Below are 24,629 nucleotides of genomic sequence, written 5' to 3' on the forward strand. Positions count from 1 at the left end.
ATATCCAAAAAGTGCTTGTTCACTTCAGTTCTGGACTACATATATAATATATGGTTAGTCTGATGAATAAAATGACGGTTAGTGCAACATACCTAATTACCGCTTATTAGGCTGACTACTCGTATATAGTGAAAAATGCTTTTCATTGACGCCTGCTGGATCAAACTAAGAAAATCCGCTTATGTCAGGGCCGTCCACTCAAAACCACAATATCGCACTTACTGAGGTGATCCGAGGTAATTAAATCGAGCTTTGGGCCGTAGCGCCGGTCACCTGAGCGGCCCGTACTGCGCATGCGCGGGCTACCAGCTGGTCGGCTCAGCGGCTCGGTCGCTCGGCTCGACGGTCGACTCGACCACAGCCCGCTCGCCGGCCGGCGCCAGTCGCGTGAGAGCAGAGCTCGAGGAGGGGTGTGTGACGCTCCCCCTCGCCGGTGTCTGTGCAGGTGGCCGGCCGGGCTGCGGGTGTGGAGGCCGCTGGAGCTGTGACGGCCGTGCTGTGTTGAGTTGTGTGATGCGCGGGTCGCTGGGTGCCGGGCTGCGCGGCGCGGCCCGGTGCGAAAACGGTGACGTCTGCCGCCGCTGTGAAGGGCACATTCTGTGACGGGAGCTCGTCAGTGCAGCTCTGCAGCTCCTGTGTCTGTGCGAGCTCTCTGTGCTGTCTACACGAGTTGGGACAGGGTGGAACGGAGCCCTCCCTGAGCGGCACAGGAGCCAGCCATGCAGGAGCGGAGCATAGACGATCGTCGAGCCAGCGACCGGGCTGTGGTGAGTGTCTAATTGTTAGGCCTGAAAAAAATAATCATGACAAAGGGTTACGTCCAGTTTCAACATCTGCAGGCATTTTAGAAAGCAGCTGTAGGACGATACTAAAACCGCAAGGTGGGTATTAGTCACTGCGGTAGCATTAGGCAAAATCACTTACCAAATAAGGGCGTAATCCATCTGCGTTTACAAAGACGGATGATTCGACTCTATTATGCAGGGGAAACTAGACACCGATTAAACATAATCCGTATAACACGTTTAAATGTCATCAACCTGCGTGACCCGTTTGTCGCCATGTGCAAAGTTTTGCGGAAACGTTTCTTTGTCACTGTTATACAGAGTGGATAGTAATTTACCGCATTTGATCAGGTGCCATTGCGCACCTGTATCAAATACGCATGATAATGCTACTGTCTCACTTGGCATTACCCATGGTGGTTTGAGGGTAAAATGGAAGGAGTGAAAAAGTACTAGCACCTGCACGCTAACCTGCGGTGGCCAGTGCAGCATCGGGGGGGGGGGGGTAATAAATGGCATTCGCTGCGTTGGCAGTCCTTCAAACATCGCATGCTTTTCACGAATCTTCTCCCAAAAGCAGCTACTACGTTTCCACAAGTAAAAGCGACTCTCTTGAGAAATCAACTGTCTTACGCCTATTACGATGCGAAGAAGCCAGAATAATTAACGCTACTTTCCAGCGAATTCGTAGCCACTCGTGTGAGAGTGAGACCATCTAAATGAGAAGCGTGTTTGTGTAAGTTCAGGCTGACGGCTCGGCGTAAATTATCCGGCGAAGAAACATGAGCTAAGAATAGAAGCTGGAAAAAGGGAACAGATAATGCTTCGGGTGTACGATGTTTGTTTTGTTGGCGAATGAGCCGCATTTAGGGTAACTCTGCTCAAACTTTTTTCTGTTGTCTATTTTTTTTTTACTGAGCTAATGCATATTTTTCTAAAATTTCCGATCACTCGTGTTTGTTTCTCCATAGAAACAATGCTAACGAATATTGCTTTTTTGGCCAGCGAGCACCAACATTCGGTTATCGCAAAAAAATCTGTAAATTACATTTAAATGAAATCGAAAAATCCTAACTAATAACTTGCTCATTGTGTATATCTTTCCTATGCGGTTCAATTAACATTCGTTTTTTTTTTCTGGAATGGACAACTTCATTCGGAAAAGGTTTTGCGACAAAAATAAATTGTATAGGGCTCCATGCTCTTCAACATCTTGTACGAAAAATACAAGTCTGGAATATGGACTATACGCCATTGAAAAGACGCCTCTCCGTATCACCGAGAAACGTATCATTATTCGAATTACCATTTGTGATGTGTGGAGGTAGAAGGAAACATTTGTCTTTATTAGAGTACGTGCTTCAGAGCGATAATCAGTAATAGGGCCCACCTATTGTCGATTAGGGGCTCGAAGGTCAGTGAGCGGCCGGCAGCAGGCACGAGGAAGGAGGGGAGGGGCAGGGGGGGGGGCGCGAAGACGGTAGAGACGTGTGTCTGTGGAAGAGGAGAGGGGAAACACGACCCGAGGCAGAGGGGAGGAGGCTGACCCGAGATAAGGCACGCGCAGTAAACAGAGGGTGGTGGGACAGGCCCGGGGAAGAAGCAAACACCACGTGGTCGAACAGTCCGAGACGCGCGCTCAGAGGCGACGGACGGGTGACGAGTGGGGATTGAGTGACAGGCTGCGAAAAATGAGCGAGCAGGATAAGTGAGAAACGAGAGACGACAGTGAGTGTGGCGCGACGGAGTACCTGGTCCGCAGCGCAGAGGCACATACATAAGGGGACTGTCATGGCCGGTAAGTCAAGTTAACGTGCTAGCAACAGTAGATATCAGGACGCCCGCCCGACAGTTTAAATTGTTACAACACATGACACATGTAGACATGACGATGTGCGCGACTCGGCTCATGAGACAAGTAGCATCCTTTTTTGTTTGCGCGTGCAATCGTACATGCTCGAATACACGACACGTAACAGTCGCTCCAGTCTGATTACAATATGTAATTCGGACTCGACTGGCACGAGAAAGTATAAAGCCGCTCCAGTCTGTCTGGCTAAGCAATGAGCTCAGAGGCAATTATGTCTTTGTGCAGGTATGGGCATCGTTCTGCGTCCACTGGAGCTATCGTTCAGAGTTATGCATTATGTTCTACGTCGTTTTGTGTAAGGTTATTTAAACATGATCTGTGTTGCCTAAAAGTCAGATGTATCAATATCATATCAAATGTAAACTCCCATCAAAAAGCACATGGTGAGACTCACTTAAACTCTATCCATGCATACTGCACAGGGACTCGGGTAACCAGACACCTGTGCGCCTATGCATGCGAGATATATCAGATCTTGCACTCGCCCCCGCTCCCGCTCCGTCTCCGCACCCTGCCACGTGCTAGCGCTCTCCGAGCGCAGCCTCGCTCGGTCGGCCTGTCGAAACGGAGCCCCCAGGCGCGCCAGCGGCGACCGAAAAACAAACAACGCTGGAGACGCCCGTCTGCCGCCGCGGCCACGGGATCCGTCCCTCGGAATGGACCTCAACTGGGCTGCAAACAGACGGGCTGTCCAGGGACTGTCGGCAATGACCGCCCGGCTGTCCGCAGGGACGCGGAATGTGGTGAGAGATGCCAGAAAATATGCCGGAGAGACGCCGGGAGACTCAGAGAGACGCCTGAGACATGAGGGAGGCACTAGAGAGACGCCTGAGAGACGCGCTGGAAGACAGGACTTTGTTTCTAGAAGAGGAAGACAGCACTCGTGAGCGAATGGTTGGGAAACCGGGAAACACCGAAGCGCTGTAGTTACCCAGTTTCCAGCGGCCCGCTGCAGCTGGTGCGGCGCATTGGCCGGCACGTGCCGCGACGGAGAGGGAGAATGAAGCGTCGGAAAACACACGCCTGTCAGGTGGAACGGCGCACGTGCGAGGATGATTTTCTCAACAAAGAGCCGATGGGCAGAAGCTTTTAAGGTGACAGGTTCGCACAATCAGCCTTTGTTTGAAGTTGCTGTGAAAGCAAACAACTCAGAGGCAATCGGATTGTCCGAGCCGCGGGGCGGTAGAACTTCTGGTAAATGGCATATGGCGAGACGGTTAGCTGTTACTTCAAACGGCATGAGGTTTGCATAACTGTGCAATCGTATAAGTTACTAAAATAACGTTATAATGATAGTCAGGAATAGTCGAGGTGCAACCGAAAACTAGGATATTTGCTTTTTCTTCTGTCCATAATTTCGTTAGAACGTTTTGCTTGGTTCTCAAAATTGTATCCGTAGGCAAAAGAGCATGTCGCCTCATGTGTTGCAAGATATGGGGAAATGTCCAGAATCACGGAATATGTCTGAGCATATCCTCTCATCCATCCCGACCTGAATATTACATTAGAGATTTCACTGGAAAACAATTCATCATCATTCTTACATTTCAGTCTTGGGCAGCTGGTGGCGCTCTCTGTGCTGCTTTAATGTCTGGTCGCAACATCACATGTCACTTGCAACTCCGAAATGTGGGTGGACATGTAATAGAACTGTCACATTTTTCTCTGATACTGTACTTAAATCACATATCACATGTTTGAGTCCTCTCATTAGTGCGTGAAATCGCCGTGCATTACCTCCAAACGAGCCAATCACGCCGCGGGCAGCCGCGTGCTGTCTCTCCTGTCGAACTCCCGCCGCGGGTGCCGTCCAGCCTGGTGTGAATTGGCACGCACCTCACCGCCCGCCGATGTGGTCGTTAGTGTCTGTGATTACACACCGTGGGGAGTGCGTGATTTACTGTCCGCACCAGGCACCGGAACGCCGCACCGCTGCACCCGTGCACCGTGCAGGTAGGACCGGCAGAGGTGCAGCCCGTCCGACCAGTAGGCGGGACAGGGCGCGTCGGCGTATCTGTTCGTCTGTTCGTTTCGTCCAACCGTCTGCCTATCCGTTCTGCCTGTTCTTCCGTTCGTCTGTTCAACCTTTCCGTTCGTTCGCCCGTCCCGTCTGTTCGTCCGTCTGTCCTTGTATTCATCCTTCCTGCTATCCGTCCGTTTGTCGACCCATCTACCCACCCACCGTCCTGCCTTTCTGTTCGTCTATCGCCTGTTCGCCTGCCCCGCCTGTCCACGCGGACGCCCGCTGTGGCCTCCCACGCGCGGCGCTACACCCTTGTTACCACAGCTGCACTAAATTCTCACCTCGCACCTGCACATGTCGGCTCGGCTGCAGCGACCCAGTACCGCGGACAGTACAAGTCAAACGGTGCCTATTGTCGGTCGGCCCGTCCGCCGGGGCCTCGTGTGACTCCCCGGGCGAGGTCTTGCCGTTCCATTGATGTGGGAAGCGGCGTCTCCGCCAAAAGGCTTGCGGCTAGGGTGGCGACTGACAGATTGAGTGGGCTTAACTGCTAAAAGGCTGTGCAGTGTGCACATTGCCGTGGTAGGGTTGTCTTGAACAACGGTATTGCATTTGATTTATGCTGTTTGGTCTTATTGTTCTGATAGAATTATAGCTTGCATGAGGATATTGGTCTCCTTGATACAGTTTATCCTTTTCATCTGCATCAATATTAATTTATGGGCATTTGGGGAACATGAATCCGATCGTTTCCTGTCAGATCAATGAGAAAGAATGACCAGATTAGTATGCTGATAATATTGTTGAAATCCTAGCACCCGTCGCAGCCACACGCCTGCTGTGGTTGTCCAGTAATTGACTGAGTGGAATCAGTGCACAATGAAACTGCAGTCCGTGGGTGTAGATGACTAAATTACCCTCCCGCGCCGGGCGCCGTCCATCACTGCACGGCTGCACGGCTGCTGTCGGGCCGGTGTCGTGTCACCGCTCCGGTGGCCATTTCAGGCCGGCTAATCTGTGGACGGCTGCCGCCGAGACCAGGCTGCAGGCCGGGTCATGTTTCAGACCACGACACCGCTGCCTGTCAGCGGCCGCTGGCCTGATTCACCTCATCGCGGTGTCAGGCGGAACGGACAGGACTGCGGACTGCGGAGAGCCAAGGATAAGGCTGTGGAGAGCCTAGCCGGGGCTCTGGGCTGTGGCCCGACGATCTTTGTCACCGTCATTGCATTGCAAGTGAAGTGGTAAATAGCGAATACTGGATCAGTACCTACTCACTACCCAGTCGGGCGATTACGGCACATCGCTGTCACTGGACAGTGGACAGTCACAGAGGCTTTCCTCGCAGAGGAGTCACAGAGGTTCGACTGGTCTCTCCTCGCTCCCCTCCCAGCCACCTTATCTCGGTGAGATCTGGCCAAAAACGGGGACACACAAGGGGAGACAACCCTCCTTCTGAGTCCGCTCACCACAGACAGTCACCGGCGCCGTAAAGGGCGTCGGACGCGAACCGGCCGGCGATTTATGACCACTATATCAGGTGGTCGGTCGTTCCGTTATTACACCGACTTGGGGCGGCGCAGAAACAAGCCAATCAGATCGGCCATCTCTGGGGGGCGGCGGCAACGCGCTCAACTTTTAGCGCTGCAGTAATTCCAGTCGGAGATAGCACATTGGACCGATGGAGGAGTCATTGAGCGGCGAGTGACGCCTCCCGCGGCTTCAAGTGACGTGCCGGGGCATAACTGATTCCGCTGGGGTGACGTAGGCTGTAAATGAAACTAAAATAGCCAGACACGTGTCGTGGAGCGCTTTGCAATCTCGCTGATGCGACGTCAAGAGTACATGACCCCATATGGGACGAGTTCATGCCTCTAGTTTTCAAGAATTTGTCGGCATTCACAGCTATCGTATATTGTCTGTCTGGAGCGCACTATGTTACCTCGTTACCTCGCCACCCAAGGTGCCACTACATGGCATTATTATGTATTGCGGCTCCCTAACCAGCACCTGGAGAACATTGCTTGCTTCTTGATTGGCTATTATTCTGCCGGCATCACCGGGCAGGCGGATGGTTTTCCCCCAATTAATTTTATAATGAGCCACCCGATAATCCCCCGAGGAATGGTCGGGTCGGAGTTGTCTGCCGACAAAATGAGCACCGTGCTGCTGGCGGGCTGCGGGCCGTTAAACTTCATGGGCCGTCTATTCCAGGCGTGACCTCTTCGCTGCAGGCCTCGCGCCTGGACGAATCTGCTGTCTCTGTCCATAGACGTGGAGCGATGTTTTGTTGCTGTCGAGGACCAGGCGCCTATCTTACCTCTCCTGCAGGCTCGTCCAGCACTACTGCGACGTCTGTGTCGCCTGTCTCTAAGTGTGCTGTCCATCTCAGGCCGTGACATCCAATGTCTATGTTATCCATCGATAGGCGACACCGCTCTCCGTCTCCTGAAGAGATCGGTGTGATCCTTTCTAGACCTCTCGTTATCTAGTCGCCTCATTCACTCCTTGCCGCCGCCGCCGCCGTCCGGCTGCCGCTATCTCTAGCGTTGTCTGTCTCTGTCGCTGACGGCTGTGATATTCATCAGCAGCCGGTGCCGCCACTCGACGTGGTAGAAAAACGTGCGTGCCGCCCTCCGCTGCCTGGTTAGGCCGGCTCCCGGCGGCGCCACGCCGAGTCTCGTTCGTCCACCGGTGTCGGATCACCTTTCCAGACAGTGGAGAGAGGATCTTACGGAGGGGAGGGAGACGGGGGAGAGAGGGCAGACTCGCAGACTCCGACCGGCCAGCCCCTCTGCGAGATCAGGGGGGAACTGAGAAGCCCGAGAAGACCCTCCCTCTCACACCGGGAGAGGAGGGCAGGTGACGGCTGACGGACTATTTCTGTACGAGACCAAGCGGCGGATGGTGAGAGGGGCGGGAGGGCGCAGCGCGAGCGGATCAGGTCAGCCCGGGTCACAGCCACTTCCGGACGGCTGGTGGGGGCGGCTGGCACGTCTGGGCCGCGCTGACACCACACCGGGACCGACTCCAGAGCGCCGCGACAGGACAGTGACGAATTGGACGGCAGAAACATTAGCGGACCGTCTGTCCCCGCGTGAGATGAATGGATGCCGTGCGGCGCGCTAATCCGCCAACTGAAGTTAGCTCAGTAACCTTCTCGCAGCTGATGATTTGTGAGAGTGACTAAGCAGCAACGTCTCTGACGTGTGAGACACTTGATTTATGCATAGAACGATGGTGGAAGAATAGAAATAGGAAGTGAAAGCTGCAGAGAGAACATTTGAACTTGCACACTTCTCTCAAATGGAAACCTGAGAGGTGCATTTGCGGTTAACAGGTAAAGCGTTTAATTACTAGGGGAGGGAAAATAAAGCGTAATATTATCAGGAGACAGTTCAAATTAAACTTGTGAGATCGAACAATGTAGCCTGTTCTCAACAGAGAGCCCACTCGCTACACACACTCTCCCACCTCTCTGGCCAGAAGAGGAACAGTTTTGGCCTAAAGCGGAGCGGCGCGTGTCGGCGCATGGCCGCTGCGTGCTATAGTCTCCCTTCCAGCCGCCTGTGCGGCGCTAATGTATTCACGACGAGCCGACACCGCTCTGTGGCAGTGCGTTTCGGCGAATATTTCGCACGGAAACGGCACCAAGTATGTGTGCGCTTATGGGAGCTGGAATTGGTCCGAGCTGGTCGCAAAATTGGACGTAGCAGATCTCACAGGCACTGAGTGGATCGTGTGGAACTGGGTTATGTGAATGCCGTGCTGTCTGTCCATGAATGTATAGAACGACGATAGATGCGTCTATAGCTGAAGCGATGTGACACTTGTCATGTAACTAGTTAGCTTGAATCGCACTAGCAAAGAAACCCAGCTGACCGTTGTAGTAAAAGTGACCATATTCAAGCACATGCATAAAAGCCACAAATAAACCAGCACTCTCACTCACTGTCGGGTAAGCATTAATCATATGAAAACCGCAGTACAGCCCACATCTGAATCACAGTGAGTCATGATCCAGCGATAAGTCCATTCAGATTGCAGCCCACTCACCTCACCCAGACGCTCTCCGTCACCGTCGCCTGTCACCGGGCCGTGTTTTTACAGCCGTAAAGCTGACCTATTACGCATAATCGGGGCGAATTTAGTGCGCTGTTTTGACGCACCAGTGGTGGATGCGTGGCCGATGGTGCACGGAATGCGCGAGCGGCGACGTTTTTTGGCGCGCCGTCCTCTTTTGCGCGCCGACTTACGAGGTCATTAGTATAGAAGTTTGACGTTAACTGTCTGCGCCGAGGCATCATCGCAGCGGTCGTATTTCTCGCAAATTGACAGTGACGGGCGATCGCTAGAGAGATGCGAGTGACGCCGGCGGCAACCGAGAAGAAGCTGGCGAGATAGCGTCGTCGTGTGGTAGAATATTTCCAGGTCCTGCAGAGCCAAAGATGTGGCACACAAAAACATGAGTCGTTGTTGAAACTTAACCTCACCAACACATCATAAGGTGCTGCATGAAGTCGAACGGTAACCCAGCGTAAGAAGGTATGCCTGTACGGCATGCCAATATACCAGCTGCTTACATTTGTATTTGTATTTTGTATTTATTCAGTTTATTGCCAACAGGACATATTCCCAATGATAGGCAAAGTCGAGTAGATAAAACACAAACAGTAAATAAATAAATATGCGTCACAACATTACAGATGGTCACTTGTCAGGCACCTGGCTAGTCGTGCGATAATCGTCGCCTTGCCGTCGCAGAACATATCAACGGTAGGGCAGCGTGCAAGAAAAACATTGGTGAGTCTGGGTAATCTACAAAACATGCCGTTTTTAATAGTATTCACTCTGGCGACAGGCTCGAAAAAAGCAGCACGGTAGCGAGTGCTTCTGGATGGTACACGAATAGAGAAACGGCCCAAAAGATACATCGAGTCACATCTACCCTGGATAATGTTATGTAAAAAGACAATGTCATGTTGCTGTCGACGAGATGCAAGCGTCTGCAGTTTAAACAAGTCCAACAGCGCATCATACGACAAATCCCTCGCTTGTCGTCCGGTCGCTGTGCGATGTGCTAACCATAAAAGGAACTTGTGCTGGACACGTTCTATTCTATCTAGGTGTGTACTCGCTGCTCCGGCCCATATCTGCGATCCATATTCTAAGATAGAGCGCACGTTGGCAGTGTACGCGGCCATAATAGCCTTCTCATTCAGGAGTCCGTTCTGTCTGTGACACAGCTGAAATGATCGCATAAGAACGCCTAACGCACGGCGGGCCTTGGAAACAACACTGTCGACATGTGGGGTAAAAGTTAGCTTACTATCTAACATAACACCGAGATCACGCATCGTGTCCAGCTTTTCTAAGACAGTCCCTCTAACTGTGTATACATATTGCACAGGATTTCGCTTTAGAGTGAGTGACATGGTTTTGACTTCGATGCATTCAGGGCCATTCAGGGCCATCTAGCGACATTCCTGTCGCTAGATGGCAATAGCAGTCGACGCCTATAGTTAGGCTGTACCGCATAACACATCAAACGCCTGTAGATAGGCTGTACCGTATGACGTGTCGGACGCTGAAATCTCGGTAGGCATTTGGTGGAACACAACGATTACTGTTTATCTGATCTTTGAACTTGAACCTATACCAATTGGTTTCGGGACTTCGGTGATTGTTTACGAGTTACGATCAAACACAGTTCACAATATTTTTTCTGGTCGACAGACAAATGCGTACCATTTTGAAATCCCTCCCTAACAAAGATAGCAGCCGACACCTCCCCTCTACAAATCCCCGCTCTCCAAATACGTGCGTGACCGTGTGGGCGGCCCGCCGTGTTTCCATAATGAAGAGGCCGGGCGGCCGAGGGCCGGAGCTGACAGCCCGATCTGTCCACCCCTCTGATGACCGGGTGTCGTGCTCGCCCCGCCGACACAGCTTTGTTAGCGGCCACGTACCGGCAGAAAACAGCGGCCATGCCCACCGGCGTATTGATTCGTCGTTACTCCGACCTTGGTTTGACGTGCGATACCTGCCTCGACTGCGGCGGATAATGGCTCCAAAGCGTTTTACGTTGAGCAGGGACTATGTGCTGTACCTAAATTGTTCACGGCCAGGGTTGTCCATTCTCATGTGTTTATGGCGCTATTAACGTCCGCATAGCCTGCATTCCTCGGTCCTCTAATGTTTCTCACACCCAGCCCTGGTGCAATTTTTATGGTTAACCTTCGACAAGTTCCTTATGTATACTGTAGACGTGTGTTGGTACTGCATGTGTGACATGTAACTTATGTAAAGTCAAAGTGTCAGTCAAATTGTTGTGCTGGTGCTTATCGTATAAGACACTCAACAGCTCGTAGGCTATTTGTTTTTATTTTTAATTTTTTTGCTGACTTACCTGCAACATTTGCTCTTTACTACCTACTAAATTTGTTCTGTGCAAATTGAAGTTCTGGTCTATGTATTGTTATCAATGATACCTATAGTATCACTGCATTTCACAAGGAACAGAGTTAATTTATTCAAATGACATCCAAATGCATTTCATTCCGTCTCATGTATCAGTATCGAAGTTCGACATGGCAACGGGTGCATTATTTCTCGAGACAGTAGGTTCAGTATTACACGCCTGTCTGCTGGCAATGTAGCGCCTTATCCCGGCCAGGCTGTGCGGACATAACCTTATCTCGAGCTTCGATTCCATTAGGGTAGCCAAGTTGAAATGGCAATGGCATTTCGTAGTCACAGGCGACCTTTAAATGACTTGAAACGCTGAAATGTGACTGGTGAAGTGCCATCTATCTCTCTGCAGGTGATATTTCACCAGACGGTGCATTAGATTCGCCCAAAGCCAATGAAGGACTGTCCCGAGGGAGATGAAGGTCTGATAGTACCCGAATATCTAATTCTGAAGTAAGGGACAGAAAAGTGTTATCATTGACGGCAAATAGAGAAAGGCGCAATCGTCTCTAAATAGCGTTTCCAAACATCATTACACTCATATGAATGTAAAGAACTTCAATGGGATCAAACAACGGACACTGAAGCGAAAGAAGCTAATAAAGGAAACACCAAACCCATTTGTGGTAGGTCCCAATGTGGCGCAGATGTCCCAATGCAGCTCTCTTCACCTCTTCACGGGCAAACAGTCGAAGTATTACTGAGACTGGGTAGTGGGCAACGTCTCGTACATTTGTGTTCGTCACTATAAAAACGGTGCGTAATGAACAATGATTGAATGATTGAATGAATTGTGAATGAATGCATGATACGCCCAATGTAGTTCCTGAACTCTGCGGAACCTTTAGCATCAACTGGGCTCATCTGAAGCTTTGATTAATCACCACGTTCGGCTTTTCGTGGAAACGTTGAATCAAGGACCCCAATTTGAAGCAGCTCTTCAGCCGACAAGTCTAAAGTTGAAATAGTCAGATGTTATTTCCTTTCCAGCTAAGCATGTAAAGGTCAACGTTCGTTCGCTTTATTGCGCCGAGACTTGAGAAAGTTTTATTTACTTAAGATAATTATTTAAGATTTGTCAAAAAGATGGCCTGACAGCACAAACATCAAACATCAACCGTGCCTTCTGTGACACAACTTCAACGCTGTCACAATATCTGACCTACGCCGTTCCGCTCTATGTGGAACCAAAGACTTTTTGCCTGCGACAAAAGCAATAACAACGAACTTTAGTTCCGGGACTGGCTTCGTCTTATACCAACCGAATCACGCTCTTGCCGAGCGATGAATTGGGCGCCGCCTGTTAGTCGATGTGTTAACTACCTCACTCTGTGGTGCGAGTTTCAAACTGTGCAGATGCTACGCTGCACCTCGCTGCGCTAAAAAAATGTGCTGAATCAACCTCGTTTTCCGCTGCGCTTACATCGGTGCTGAGACAGCTCTTCTAACCGCTGATCTGACTACACAGCTAGACGATGGTCTCTGCTGGTGCTGACTGCATAAATGACCGTTGACCTGTATTTATCGCTTGTTTTATAACTGTTGGTCTATGTCTGACCTTATCGTTTTTGTCTGCATCTAGCCGTTGTTCTGTGACTGCTGCTGACTACGTTGCCTGGCCAGTGTCCTCTGTCTGTCGTTCCGTGGTTGCTGACCACCTATCTGACCGCCTGCCTGTGACTGCTGACCACTCATCTGACCATTGGTCTCTGTTCTTTTTCTCAGCTGGAAACGGCAGACGGTCGTCGGCTCTACGACCTGGTGGTTCGACCTCCGGCGGGCGGTGGTGGCGGCGGGGACGGAGAGCCTCCCTGTGACTGTGCCGGCCCGCCGCCGCCCCAGTTTCTCCTCCCCCCTCCGCCGGTGGACCCCAGCTGGGCGGCCGACGACGAGGACGTCTGTGATATCGTGGCCCCCTACCAGGTCTGCCGGGGTCTGACGGTACGTGATCGGTCCACCCGGACCACCCCAGGGGCACCGCTAACCCGACCCGGCACGCCGGTCACGTCCCGCCGTCAGCCGGAGACGAGTGTTATCCCACATCATCCGGCCGGCAGCAGACCACTATCCCACCGTTAGTCCGTCAGACAGCCGCTCTGATCCACAGACCAGTAGGAGCCTCCATCAGTCTGATACGCCCCGGTGTGACGGGTCGAACCGCCGCCCCCGCCCAGTAGCCGAGACCCGACACCTCCGCCCCCGCCCACAGGAGCGGGCGGCGCGTGCAGCCGCCCCCGCCCCCGTCTTCGACCTCGTCCGTCACCGGGCGCGGAAGGCGCCCGCTGTGCCGTATCAAAATACCCTGATTGATAGCGGAAAATCGGACCGGCGGTTGAAACAGCAGCGCCCAGCTGACAACAGAGAGCAATCTGATCTGTGATAGGGCCGATTTCAGGGCCATCGGCCGCTGTTGCGTAGTGTTGGGTGTCGGTGCGGAGGGCGGGCCAACCAGCAGAAGGGCGGACTAAGTGTTTTTCGACAGGTGTTAAAGGCCGTGCGGTGGTGTCATCGCTCGGTGATTTGGTGTACTAACAGCGGCCGGATCCGCCTCTGAGCCGTGCTGATCGGTAGTGAAAGAGGGAGGCCACCTGCCACTCGTGTGATACGGTGTGCTGATGGTGTCTGCTATGGGCCCCGAACGGCTTAAAGTTGGCTGAGTAGCGACCTTTTACAGGTCTTAAAAACTCGATGACTGTCATATCTGTCTGATTTGCGAAATTAGTTAAACCTTTCGAACAAAAACGGCTATCATCGGACATAGATTCGGGAAAAGTTCCCTATGAATCGTTTTCCATGAATGGACAGTGTAGTGGCATGAGGTAAATGAAATTCATAAACGACTCATACGATCACAAAATCCAAACAAAGATAAGTCAAAAATGCCAGCAATAGATAAAGCAGATAAATTGAAGGCGGGAATTTCTGCACATAGAGGAATCACATGTGTGTGTGTGTATTTTAGGGTCCTTTTTGTGCGTTATAGTGCCCTTATCTCTGTCTTATCTTGGTCTGTTCTCTATCTCCCCTCTCCCTTTCTCCTCTCCTGACTCTACTACGCTATGTGCCCGGGTGGACGGCGCTGTTGGCCTCACCGCGCTGCCCTATCATCTCCTTGTATTTACCTCAGTCCCGTGTTTGCTGTAGACATATACGACGGTCGCTTTCACGGCTGTATGCCTGCCTTTCACCGGGTGATATGGAGCCACCCGAGACCCTCCCCTACTCAGGTGTACTCCTAGGAACGTTTTATCCTTGTGTGCATTGGTAATGTATATTATGTTTACAAATAATGATCCCCAGAAAGTAAGATAGGCTGTCGTTTGACCAATGCCGACTATGATAAAGACGTTTCGCCATTGGTCTCCGATTGGTGAGCCTGTCGTATTGGTATTATAGAAAATCACCAAACTAATCCTGTTTGTGTTGTTGCAGGGTGGCACCACTGGTGCTGGCGGCACCACTGGTCTACCTATTCTGGCTGTGGTGCTCACCGCTTCAGGGCTGCTACTGGTGCTGCTTCTCGTCGCCGCATTGCTCTTCTGCAGGTGAGCTCTCTAGAAAATACGACATTCATAAGTCCTTGGAAATAGAGCGGGCAATGTTATGTCGGCTTGGCTGGAGCCATGCATTAAATAGGCACAAAGTGTCAAGGCACATGGTGTTTTGATAGGCTGGTGGATACGTTTAATTACGCAGCATAGCTGAAATTGAAAAGCCTAAAGTCTGCAAAGCCTTCCTGGTATCAATACAATACCAAAAGCGTTTCGGTGTGTGAATTAATTTAGCTGTCACAATACTCGTGCAATTTTAATCAGCACATTCAGGTGTGCGATTTCGCTGATAAGCGCGAATTCAATGCTTCCTCGAATTCACACAAATGTTCATAACGAATTTATGTGAGCCTCAAACGAATGACGAACTTACGTTTTCCGTTCACTTTTTTCATAGGTTTTTGCTCTATCCGCTCTATTCTCCTTTTCCCAATGCACCCGTGTTTCGTGAATTTATTATTACGGTTGTGGGTTTATCACGATCTGTTACGCCAGTCGCTCGGTTCGTGACGACAGTGTGACAGTGACGGATGAAGCCGGCGTCCGTGACGCCACTACCAAAGTTTGCCGAGTGCCGTGCATGCTTGTGGACAAGAAACTCGTTAATCTTTGAGTGTGCATGCAACCGCTTGATGAGGTTTTGATGCACGAAACATTCGCGTGGCCACGATGGAATTACAACGGAAATTCAGAGACCCTAAAACGACGCATTGTTAGTTGTGGGGAGTGCGTCATCCATGCCATATTCGTGCTGCGGTTATAGCTGAGGTCTGGTCCCACCCACGAACATCCAGAGGTTATTGACTTAACGACCTCGCTGGTCGCAAGTCGTGACCTAAGTCTCCTCGAGCCGTCATCAAGGAGATTCCCATTCGCGACGGACCAGCCCCGTGGGCAGAAACGTCCACAGAGCCGGCGACTTCAGCTCAGAGGACAAATGGACGTGTCACCGGGCCGCCGGACCTCTGATGCGATTCCGATGGTGCGGCTCGGCCCGGGAGGAACGGCCACGGATCTGCCACCGGACGGCTGCTCACCGGCGCCAGATGAACTCATAAATCGGCCTAATTGATGACCCCAGTCACCGCCGACGGCTCCGGTCGGTCGTCAATGGCTGGGGCCGGTGGCTCGGAGCAGAGGACTGTGTTCGGATGTCGCCTGCAGCAGCGGCGCCCCTCGGGCTCGCGGTGCCAGTCACTGCGGCGGCCAGCCCCAGCTGCCAGCTGCCAGCTGCCAGCTGCCAGCTGCCAGCTGCCAGCTGCCAGAGTGACGCGGCGCCGCGCACAAAACTGGCGCCAAAGTAGGGCGGTGGTGCTCGCGCTCCGGTGGCGCCCGTCGTGCCCGTCGTCAGCGTCGCACGCATCGCGCGGACGGTGACGATTGGCGACGGGTGTGAAGAAGTCGGCACCTCGTCGGCAAGAAGTGACGCACGCCGGCCGATATCGGCCGAGAAGCTGCAACAAAAGCGCGCAAAAACCGTCAGCGGGTGCGCTGCGGTGTGGCAGTCCGGTGATGCAGCCCAGTCGGCGCCGCGGCCCAGTGAGGCAGCCGTGCAGCTGCGGCTGTTTTTCCACGGGCTCGCGGCGGCGGCAGGCTGGCAGTCTGCTGTCGGGACCGCGCCGTCTCGCCATCCAGCCTGGGCCGGTGCCAGAGGGGCCGCGCGCCGGTGGGCCGCGCCGCGCTGTCGAATCCACCCGCGGCCAGTTTGCACGGCGTTAAGCTGAGAACTAATTGGGTTCGTGCCTGCACGCTCCGGTGACCTGTCTCTCTGCGAGGTCGGCGGGGACGGTGATGAGCTCAGAACGCGCACCTGTGCCGCGTCCGGCCGGCAGAAATAGAGAAATGTAAACACGTGCCTGCCCGAGGCTCTTTTTCTGTCGGTGTATCAGACGTGTTGTTGCTGATTTTCGATGCCTTCGCTTCGCCTGACCGCCGGTGGGAGCGGCGAACGACAGCTCAATGGACGAGAGAGACCGATAGTCGAAGAGGAATGAACTGAATGAAGTTGTTGCGCCACCACGAACATCAATTAAATGTCATTTTCGTATGCAGATTTAGCTTCAAACCGCAAGCTTTTGTAATTGATCTTTAGTGATTTTGACGTGACATCAAACGTGCTTTGCGTAACTTCTCATTATGCATACTTTGGCAGACTTCCAGGCACGTGTGCTGGATTTCGTTCTTTCAATCAGCGGGCAACTGCGCTGATCTGATATCTGTGCCACCCGAAGAGTTCTCTACATGAGACGTTGATGCCATGCTATTTCAATATGGTTTCAATATGGTGTAACCACAACGCTATCACGTAGTGATAGCGTTTACGCCCTTCATGTCTCCACATCTTAACCCTAGAACGCCTAGGGGGGGGGGGTTGTATCAACCCCCCCCCCCTGAGGTTTTTTCGAAGTGCACGCTAAACGGCTTGTCGTAGCGGGCTGAAATTTTCAATACCCTCTGGGGCAGCCTTTGCGCATCTTTTGCCGAAAAAAAAATTGATCGGGTCATGTCAGGTCACGGAGTTATGACGTCATAAGAGGTACAGCCTCCGGCCGGATTTTCACAAACTGAGTGCCAACGCCCGAGGTTTCCTGCCGGTGGTACGGACATCGGTTGATGGATCGTGATGAAACTTCCCATGCATGTTGGGGCAAGTATTGGCTATCATATGGTATAAGAAATTTGACCGGGTCAGGTCAGGTCACGGAGCTATGACGTCACAAGAGGAACAGCGTAAGGTACTATTTTTGAAAAGCGCCCGAACCACTATTTTGCTACTTCTTGTCACCTCAATGGGAATATGCAGCAATATTAGCTTCTATAGGGAGCAAATGAACCTCCCAAATCCAAAAATACAATCAGATTTCAAAAATTTAAATTTTTATTTTTCGAATTTCTGCCGCCGACTGTGACCTTGCCGACTTCCGGCGCTCCCAACGCGCCATTTTTAGAGCTAGGGAAACGAAATACATACCAAACGATAGAGAATTGATCAAGGAACACGATAGTGAAGGTTTCAAGTCGATATCCCCCACCGTTTTGCCGCAATCGCCGCCGAAAGTTGAAAAAAAGTCTATTTTTCCGAAAATTTGACCTTTGACCGGTCAAAAGTAGGTCAAATGTTGACCTAGGACCAAAAAATATACCACCAATCGCGAGATCTCGTTGAGAGCAATCCGTTGGTTTTTTCCGCTAAGCTCTACGACCTTCCGTTTCGAAACGCCAGGGGGGGGGGGTCGTAACAACCCCCCCCCCCCTGGTCGTTCGTGTTATGAGAAATGGCCTGGTCGTGCGAGGGTTAATGTCCCGTTTATTTCACAGGTACCGACGGAGGTCACGAGGCTCGCTTTCCAGCAAGGGTTCGGGGAAGCGAGCTGACACTTCTCTCCTGTACGACGGCCTACCTGTGCAGACTCAGGTCATCCCCAACAACCTGCGGTCGAACGGGCACGGACCTCACATCGAGGTAAGGATGATGTCAGAGGACAGGTTTACCTACTGCCCTAGTACCGGGAGCTACCTGGCCAGGTGGGGTGTGTTTGAACTGGCGTCGGGCGTGCTCCCGTCAGGGGCCTGATAACCTGTTTACCTCACACACGTGCTCGCATGCGCCGTGGGCGCATTGTGCCGTCATTTCTCTCCGACAAACAGACCTATCTCGTGATAGCACGGATTACACGCCATAAACTCATCAGCGGAGAGCAATTACGTGCCGGGGAATTACAATGCGTCGGGCGAGTGACGGCTACCGACCCTCCCGAGCGCCGGCCGCCGCCGGTTCATGATAGATGGGATCCTTATTACACTCATTGCGACTGAGAGTCGAGTTCCGAGATCCATCGTTCATGCTCACTGTTCCCTATCGTCTGCCCGTCCGCTCCATTGCAGGCGACTCACTTTATCAAACATCCTTCCGGTGGACCCGGGCGACACAAGGAGGAAATATCCGTCTGTGTTTAGCGTTTCCGTCTGGTGTTCTCCCTTCACACTCGATACAGTTTCCGAGTGTCAACCGACGCCTCCCGGTGTTCCCCACCGGTCATAGCCCGTGTTCGGGTCATCCCTGCCCAAACTCGGCGGGTGTGGAGGCCGGTTTCCGGCGAGAACCGACTACACTTCCGCTGGGAACGGCGCCGGACTCCGCCCCGCCCCGCGGTGCCGGTCGTGGGAGGCGTTCACACGCAGCTGGCAGCGCGCTTTACTGACTCCAGCCGCGTCGCTGGCCGCCTCAAGACTCAGCGTAATCACTTTGTTTTCGCCGGACACGAATTTAGTGTGCCACATGTCGAGATACGACTGGACAGAAAACAGCTTTGCGAGCTAATCCTGGAGCGTCCGGCCTTGCCCCCGAGCACTTGGTGGGAGACGGCAACATCATAGCGGCGGCAACAAAAAACACTCCCGCGTGTTTGGTTTTCGCCGACATACTCACTCTTCTCGCTCGGTTTAACCCGCTACATTCTCTCCTCTCCCCCCGGATTCTGCGTCACCACTCGAGCTGTCGTTGTGTGACGCTCTCCGCCGCGCCGGAAGCAGCTTTGAACTGCCAGCACCACCCCCGTTACGGCCCGCTGCCCGGGGGCCGGAACGCTCCGGGCGACACGACTTCAAACGTCGCTGCAGTTTAGTCGGGAGAGGTTCACCGCCCCAGTCCCAGATTCAGGCTCAAGCCGCCACCGACCCGGCTGAATTACCGACGCCGCCACCGGCCAAACGAAACATACTGCCGGAAAATCGGGCTATTGCAGCCATACCACAGGCTATAGTTAGACGGTCCGGTATTGTTTTGTTTTGTTTTAACTCAGCGGGCTTGTTTGTCTCGGCTCACTGGGAATATCAATCTTGGTGGGGTAGCCGGCTTTGTTCCCGAGGTTAACAGGAAATGGCAGCTGTTCGGATCAAGCCATTGCAGTTTATGTGGAAAGGAAAAGGTAGAACATACGTCAACAACAGCGGTGGCGTGAAATTGATTTCGTCTACGACGTTATTGAATCGTCAAGGGATCTTACACATTTACTTCTACGCATTTTACTTCTGAAAATAAGTTCTTTGGGGCAAAAAAATGTGAAATATAACCATTTTAACTTTGTTATTTATCTTTGAGTCTTAATTAGTGATAGTATTAAATATGATTTAGATAATTTAAAATAACATAAATTCCTGTTATAATTTGAAAATAGTATTTAGAACAATCAAAATTCAAAATGTTTAAAATACTAGTAATTGGTCCACAACTCTATTAAGAAAGTTGCAATGGGAAGTCACAAGAAAGTTGCAATGGGAAAATTTCGGATCAATATAATCCATTCTTGCAGCACCTGTCCTTGACATTATGCCTTTTAAGTTTGGCTAAAGAGCATGGGGCAAGCCGCCTGCGAGCTGCATACGTACACTAGCAGAATTGGACCCATCGACCCACTCGTCTGGCCATCCATTCTCGTCTCTGAGGTCCTGCAGAGCACCGCCCAGACGATAGAAGGCCCCTGTCCCACATCTGATCTCCAAGCTGAGACGCATGTTTCGTCCATGCGGAAATGGACCAGTTGCTGCAGGCAGGGTCCATGCCGTCCTGCCTGGCTGGACCGAGTGGCCATCCAGACCCGACCAGACGCTGCACGTGCGCGGCTATTCAGCGGCCGTGATGCGTGAACAGTGCCGCTGCAGCCGGTGGCGGCGGCTTTTTGTTGCTCTCCGCCGGCCCTGGTGTGCCGCCCGGACTCGGGGCGACTGTCGCAAGGCTCGTTGGGTTTCATTCTCTGGCGTATTTTAATTAGTGGTGCAGCCGGCCGGCCGGCGTCCGTCTGAGCTGATGAAGGCTGTCTGGGGGAACAGACGGCGCCGCGACGCGGCCTCCAGCTATACAGAGTCGGAACGGAACGGGACGGGACATTTGTCGGATTGGACGAAATTAGACACGGCATAAATGCTTCCAAGTTGGCTCGTAGCAGCGAATCGATGAGGTTTTATTTCAGAGCTGAATGGCCTCTGCCGACGTTTGAGGTTGGCCTGATGAGCGATGGCTTCTCTGCCATGGGGAAGGAATAGTGTGGTGCGAGTTCTTTGATAACTGTAATTCTAGACCGAGCTGAAACATTTTCGGCCTCAAAGTAGCGGAGAAACGCCAGTCCAATAGCTTCTCGCAACAACCCTTTTCAGTTTTAATACGTTTCCTTTGTAAGCCGAAAGCCATTATAGGATCGTGCAGTTTCATGAATGTGCCTTAATTGAAGAGGCGGAAAAGTTTTAAGCTTCTGCTCCAAGTCATTATGAGTCGTGCGTGTGCCGCTCTTCAGCTGATCCCTCCTAAAAGCCGGGCCCAAATGGAAACTCTTCTCCACACGACCCTGCGACAGGGTGTGGGGGTGCCATCTCGCACCACGACAAAGAGATGATCAGTTCCATCACCGGCCTCCTCTTCTGCAGCTAGAAACGTCGTCATTCTGAGGACTCTGCCCCAAAGCGCAGCATTTAACTCATTGGGGGGCGAAACAATAGCTGCTCGGAGTTGGGTGTAATTGCACGCGCTTATTGCACCAACTTTGGCGAAGCGATTCGAGTGCCAACTGCATTGTGCCGTAATTAAAATTTAACCAGCCGACTGCTATTGCTCGAACTGCACCGCCAACCTGCGAGAACCATTTCAAAGTTGGAGCAACCATTATCCCGATTCCGTTCACTGAGGCGGTGGAAAATGATTATGGCTTTCCAGAAAATAGCATTTAGGTGCAATGAAACCAGAGCAGGTACACCACTACAGACGAAGCCTTATGGATTTCAATACGAACAGACTTGATTGCAATGAGACCTAAACGCTCGATGTTTCTGCAAATGTACGACATGTCTTTCTGCGGTAACTGATTTTACCGTTTTGATTTCTGAAATAGTACCTGTAAAAAACACTGAAGGCTTGTAAAATGCTGTCTTCACTGAACCCGTTGTTTTAAATGCCACGCTGAATAACTGAGCTGCCATGGCGCACCCGTTTTTAAGTTGATGTCTGTAAAGGCCCACCGTGATTCCATATGCAGTTCCCGATGTTCTGCGCTACACTGCAGTCCTGTGCTACATTCCCCCTGGTACACGCCCAACTCTGTTTCAGCGAGTGACAGCGAAACCCCACTGTGTCTGTGGTACCCACGCCCAGCCCTGTTTCTGTTATCGCAGTAAATCCCGCTCTGCTGTGCTAACCCCCACGTTCCTCTGTGTTTCAGATGGTGGCTGTGAAGGGCCAGTGCGCCCAGCTCCTGCCCGGCAGCAGGGGCGGTGTGGGTGCGCTGTTTGTCAGTCCTCCACCTCCGTCGCTTACCGATGACGGCTCAGAGCCGCTGTCAAACATGTACGAAGAGATCCCTTACTACGGTACGTAACCGAGAGGGGAACAGATTTCGGCTTCGCATGCTGGCCGGCGACACAATAAAGACGGGGGCGAGACGGGAGACGGCGTCTGTTTTAGGCTATAGGGTAGGTTGTAGGTCTATTTGGACATTTGCAATTCGCCGATTTTATCTCGCGGTTCTGCCAGACGGTTGCCTCGGCTCGAATGGGTAAAGTTTCACAATGGATCGGGTTTCATCGGACGCTCAAAAACGTCGCCATAATTTTGTCGTGCCAACAGTTTTATTGCCAGTCTGTTAAACGGTGCTCAGATGGCCCGAAGCAGTTACGATTGTTTACGATCTGTGTGCTTGAAGACCAATGGCCCATGATAAATCGCACAATGATCGCAAATATTGCTGCTTTGTGCTCTGATTTCACAGTGGATCTGTTTAGTTATATAGGGCTATGGAAATGCAGCATGCTAACCCAGGTGTTGGTACTACGCTAGCTGAAGTTACAAAAAAAAAAAATGATTGATCGTGATTGTTTTAGGACATCACACATCCAACAATAGTTCAACAATGCACTCCGAACAGAATGTAGGACCCAAGCCGGGTACTTTATCTTGTCTGGCCATATGTTCTGCTCTTACACTCACTCCATCTTGATCTCTAAACGACGAGGCATGTGCATTTTGGCTCAAAGATCACCATTCACCAAAGCGTAGGTGGGCTTTTGTTCAGTGCTGAGCTACTTTATAACGTGATTCCTCTCTGTCCACCAGGTCGCCGGGTGCCATCGGAGCCTTACTACTCCGACTCTGAGGAGGACATCATCAGTCGGCCGTCGGAGGAGGAGCTGGGTGTCGACGGAGGCGGAGGTGTCCCGCGACCCTCCTACCTACCCACCGCCGAGCCGCGCTACGTCAGGACGCTCCCCTCGGGCCCGGCTGGCGGTCAGCCCCGCTACCACAGCAGCCAGCCGCGGCCGCGCAGCGCCGACCGGCGGCGACGGTCCCCTGCCAGTCCCGCGGCGACGCGGCCCAGTATACGACGAGACGCGTCGCTGCACAGAAAGGACCCTTACTATTACTCGGACATCCTCGCGCGGGATTCGCCCGGCGGTAACGGCAGCGGTGTTGGTAGTGACGATATCAGCGGGGCGTACCGAGCTCCATACGACGAGCGGCGGCCGTCAAGTCGCGGCGTCGGCGGCCCGCTCTATTGCCAGCCGGATGTAGCCGCCGGCGATCCAAGGTCAACGAGAGCACGTGACCATGGCCACGTGACGCCGCTAGCCAATCGGATCGCGCTCGACCCGTTCGTTGATCCGTACAGTGGCGATCGCAGTGGTTCTCACCGACAGAGACATAAGCTGAGTTCATTCGGCGGTGGAGGAGCCGTGGAGATGCCTGGACACGAGTGGGGCTACCCGCGGACGCCCGGACTCAGGAGTCCGGACAGGGGGTACACGGCGGCGGGCGCGGGCCACCCGGCGGGCGATGACACCGGCCGCTACTGCCCACCCTCTCAGTGGACTCATTAGCGCTGATGGGAGGCGCTGAGTGAAAATAATCAAACGCGCTGATAAGGCGCAGACTGCTGGAACCGTTGACGGAGTTCTCAGTGACTCGGTGGCGTGGAGCGGTGCGCACACCAGTGATAGGCTATTAACACTATGAATTTGTTTGAGAGCGCTAATGGTGAGATATGTGCATGTATCATTTTGTGATTTAGCGTTAATTTGTTGCGTATCAAGCTCCATAAAGCGACTACCCGCGCGGCAAAGACAGCTTGGTGTTTGCACTTTTATACGATTTATTTTAGATGTTCGTTAAAGCCTGGGAGGTGTACGGGAGACATGTATCTACTCTGGATGGTCCGTTTTTGTCTACCGAAGCTGTGGCTATTCGTAATTATGAAATTATTACCACATTTATGAAGGGCATATATCGGCATGTGCTCTTACGTGTCTAGAAACATAGGCATTATGATTGTCTAATTTTAATATTCGCAGTTCCGAATGATGCATCATATTCAGTGTCATATTTTACATGCCTGTAAGTCAAAATTCCCAATAATGCCGTCAAATGCATCAAGTTCTCCTGTCGTGCAGCAGCTGCGCTCCCCGCCCCGCCTCCCCCAGAGCTGCGATGTCTCCCGTGCCCGCCCAGGCGCTGTTCGTGAACCGGTTCCACCGGCCGTCTCGCGCGCGTGCCGATGTCTCCGCGTTTGTGTGTGGTCGTCGCACGCGTCTGTCCCGCCTCCATCTCTAGTCAGACTGATTGACCGATGTACCCAGGCTGTGATAGCCGGCCCCCACTCGCAGGTCGGTCCCGGCCGGGACGCCGCCGCCCGGCGCACAGAGCTGTTCGCACGTCCCGATAATACACACTCGTCACATGCGGCCTCGTTGAATGCTGGGTGCTGTGTGACTTCGGGTGAGGCGATAGTTTAGGAGTTATGTCATCGAAAAACGGCTAGCAAGGCAGTGATCCAATAGCCACTTGCATGGCTGCAGCATTTTGCCTTTCTTTTGGTATAGCAAATACGTTGAGAAACCATACCATATAAACCGTACCAATGTTATGGCATGGTGAAATTTATTACATTTCTAAGACATGCGATACCCATGTTCATATTTGGTAGGTATACGCCACCCTTGCTCTGTTGCTA

General features: G+C 52.3%; 1 protein-coding gene across 1 annotated transcript; it reads left to right on the top strand.

Annotated features, from left to right (window-relative positions):
• The first annotated feature begins 327 nt into the window (after positions 1 to 327).
• Positions 328 to 24,358, top strand: LOC122388142. Its single transcript, XM_043378963.1, has 6 exons — positions 328 to 767; positions 12,815 to 13,030; positions 14,522 to 14,634; positions 17,959 to 18,103; positions 21,849 to 21,996; positions 22,739 to 24,358. The coding sequence occupies exons 1-6, from the start codon at positions 720 to 722 to the stop codon at positions 23,497 to 23,499; spliced, it is 1,431 nt and encodes a 476-aa protein (XP_043234898.1). The 5' UTR covers positions 328 to 719; the 3' UTR covers positions 23,500 to 24,358.
• The last annotated feature ends 271 nt before the right edge of the window (positions 24,359 to 24,629 follow it).

This window comes from Amphibalanus amphitrite, unplaced genomic scaffold (assembly GCF_019059575.1).
Source record: "Amphibalanus amphitrite isolate SeventyFive unplaced genomic scaffold, NRLGWU_Aamphi_draft 000310F_arrow, whole genome shotgun sequence".
Classification (NCBI taxonomy): domain Eukaryota; kingdom Metazoa; phylum Arthropoda; class Thecostraca; order Balanomorpha; family Balanidae; genus Amphibalanus; species Amphibalanus amphitrite.

Excerpts from the sequence above, each read along its gene's own strand:
- LOC122388142 (XM_043378963.1), top strand. The coding sequence starts at position 720 with ATGCAGGAGCGGAGCATAGACGATCGTCGAGCCAGCGACCGGGCTGTG. Across the intron at positions 14,635-17,958 it reads GCCGCATTGCTCTTCTGCAG|GTACCGACGGAGGTCACGAG; the intron begins GTGAGCTCTCTA and ends TTTATTTCACAG. Across the intron at positions 21,997-22,738 it reads CGAAGAGATCCCTTACTACG|GTCGCCGGGTGCCATCGGAG; the intron begins GTACGTAACCGA and ends TCTGTCCACCAG.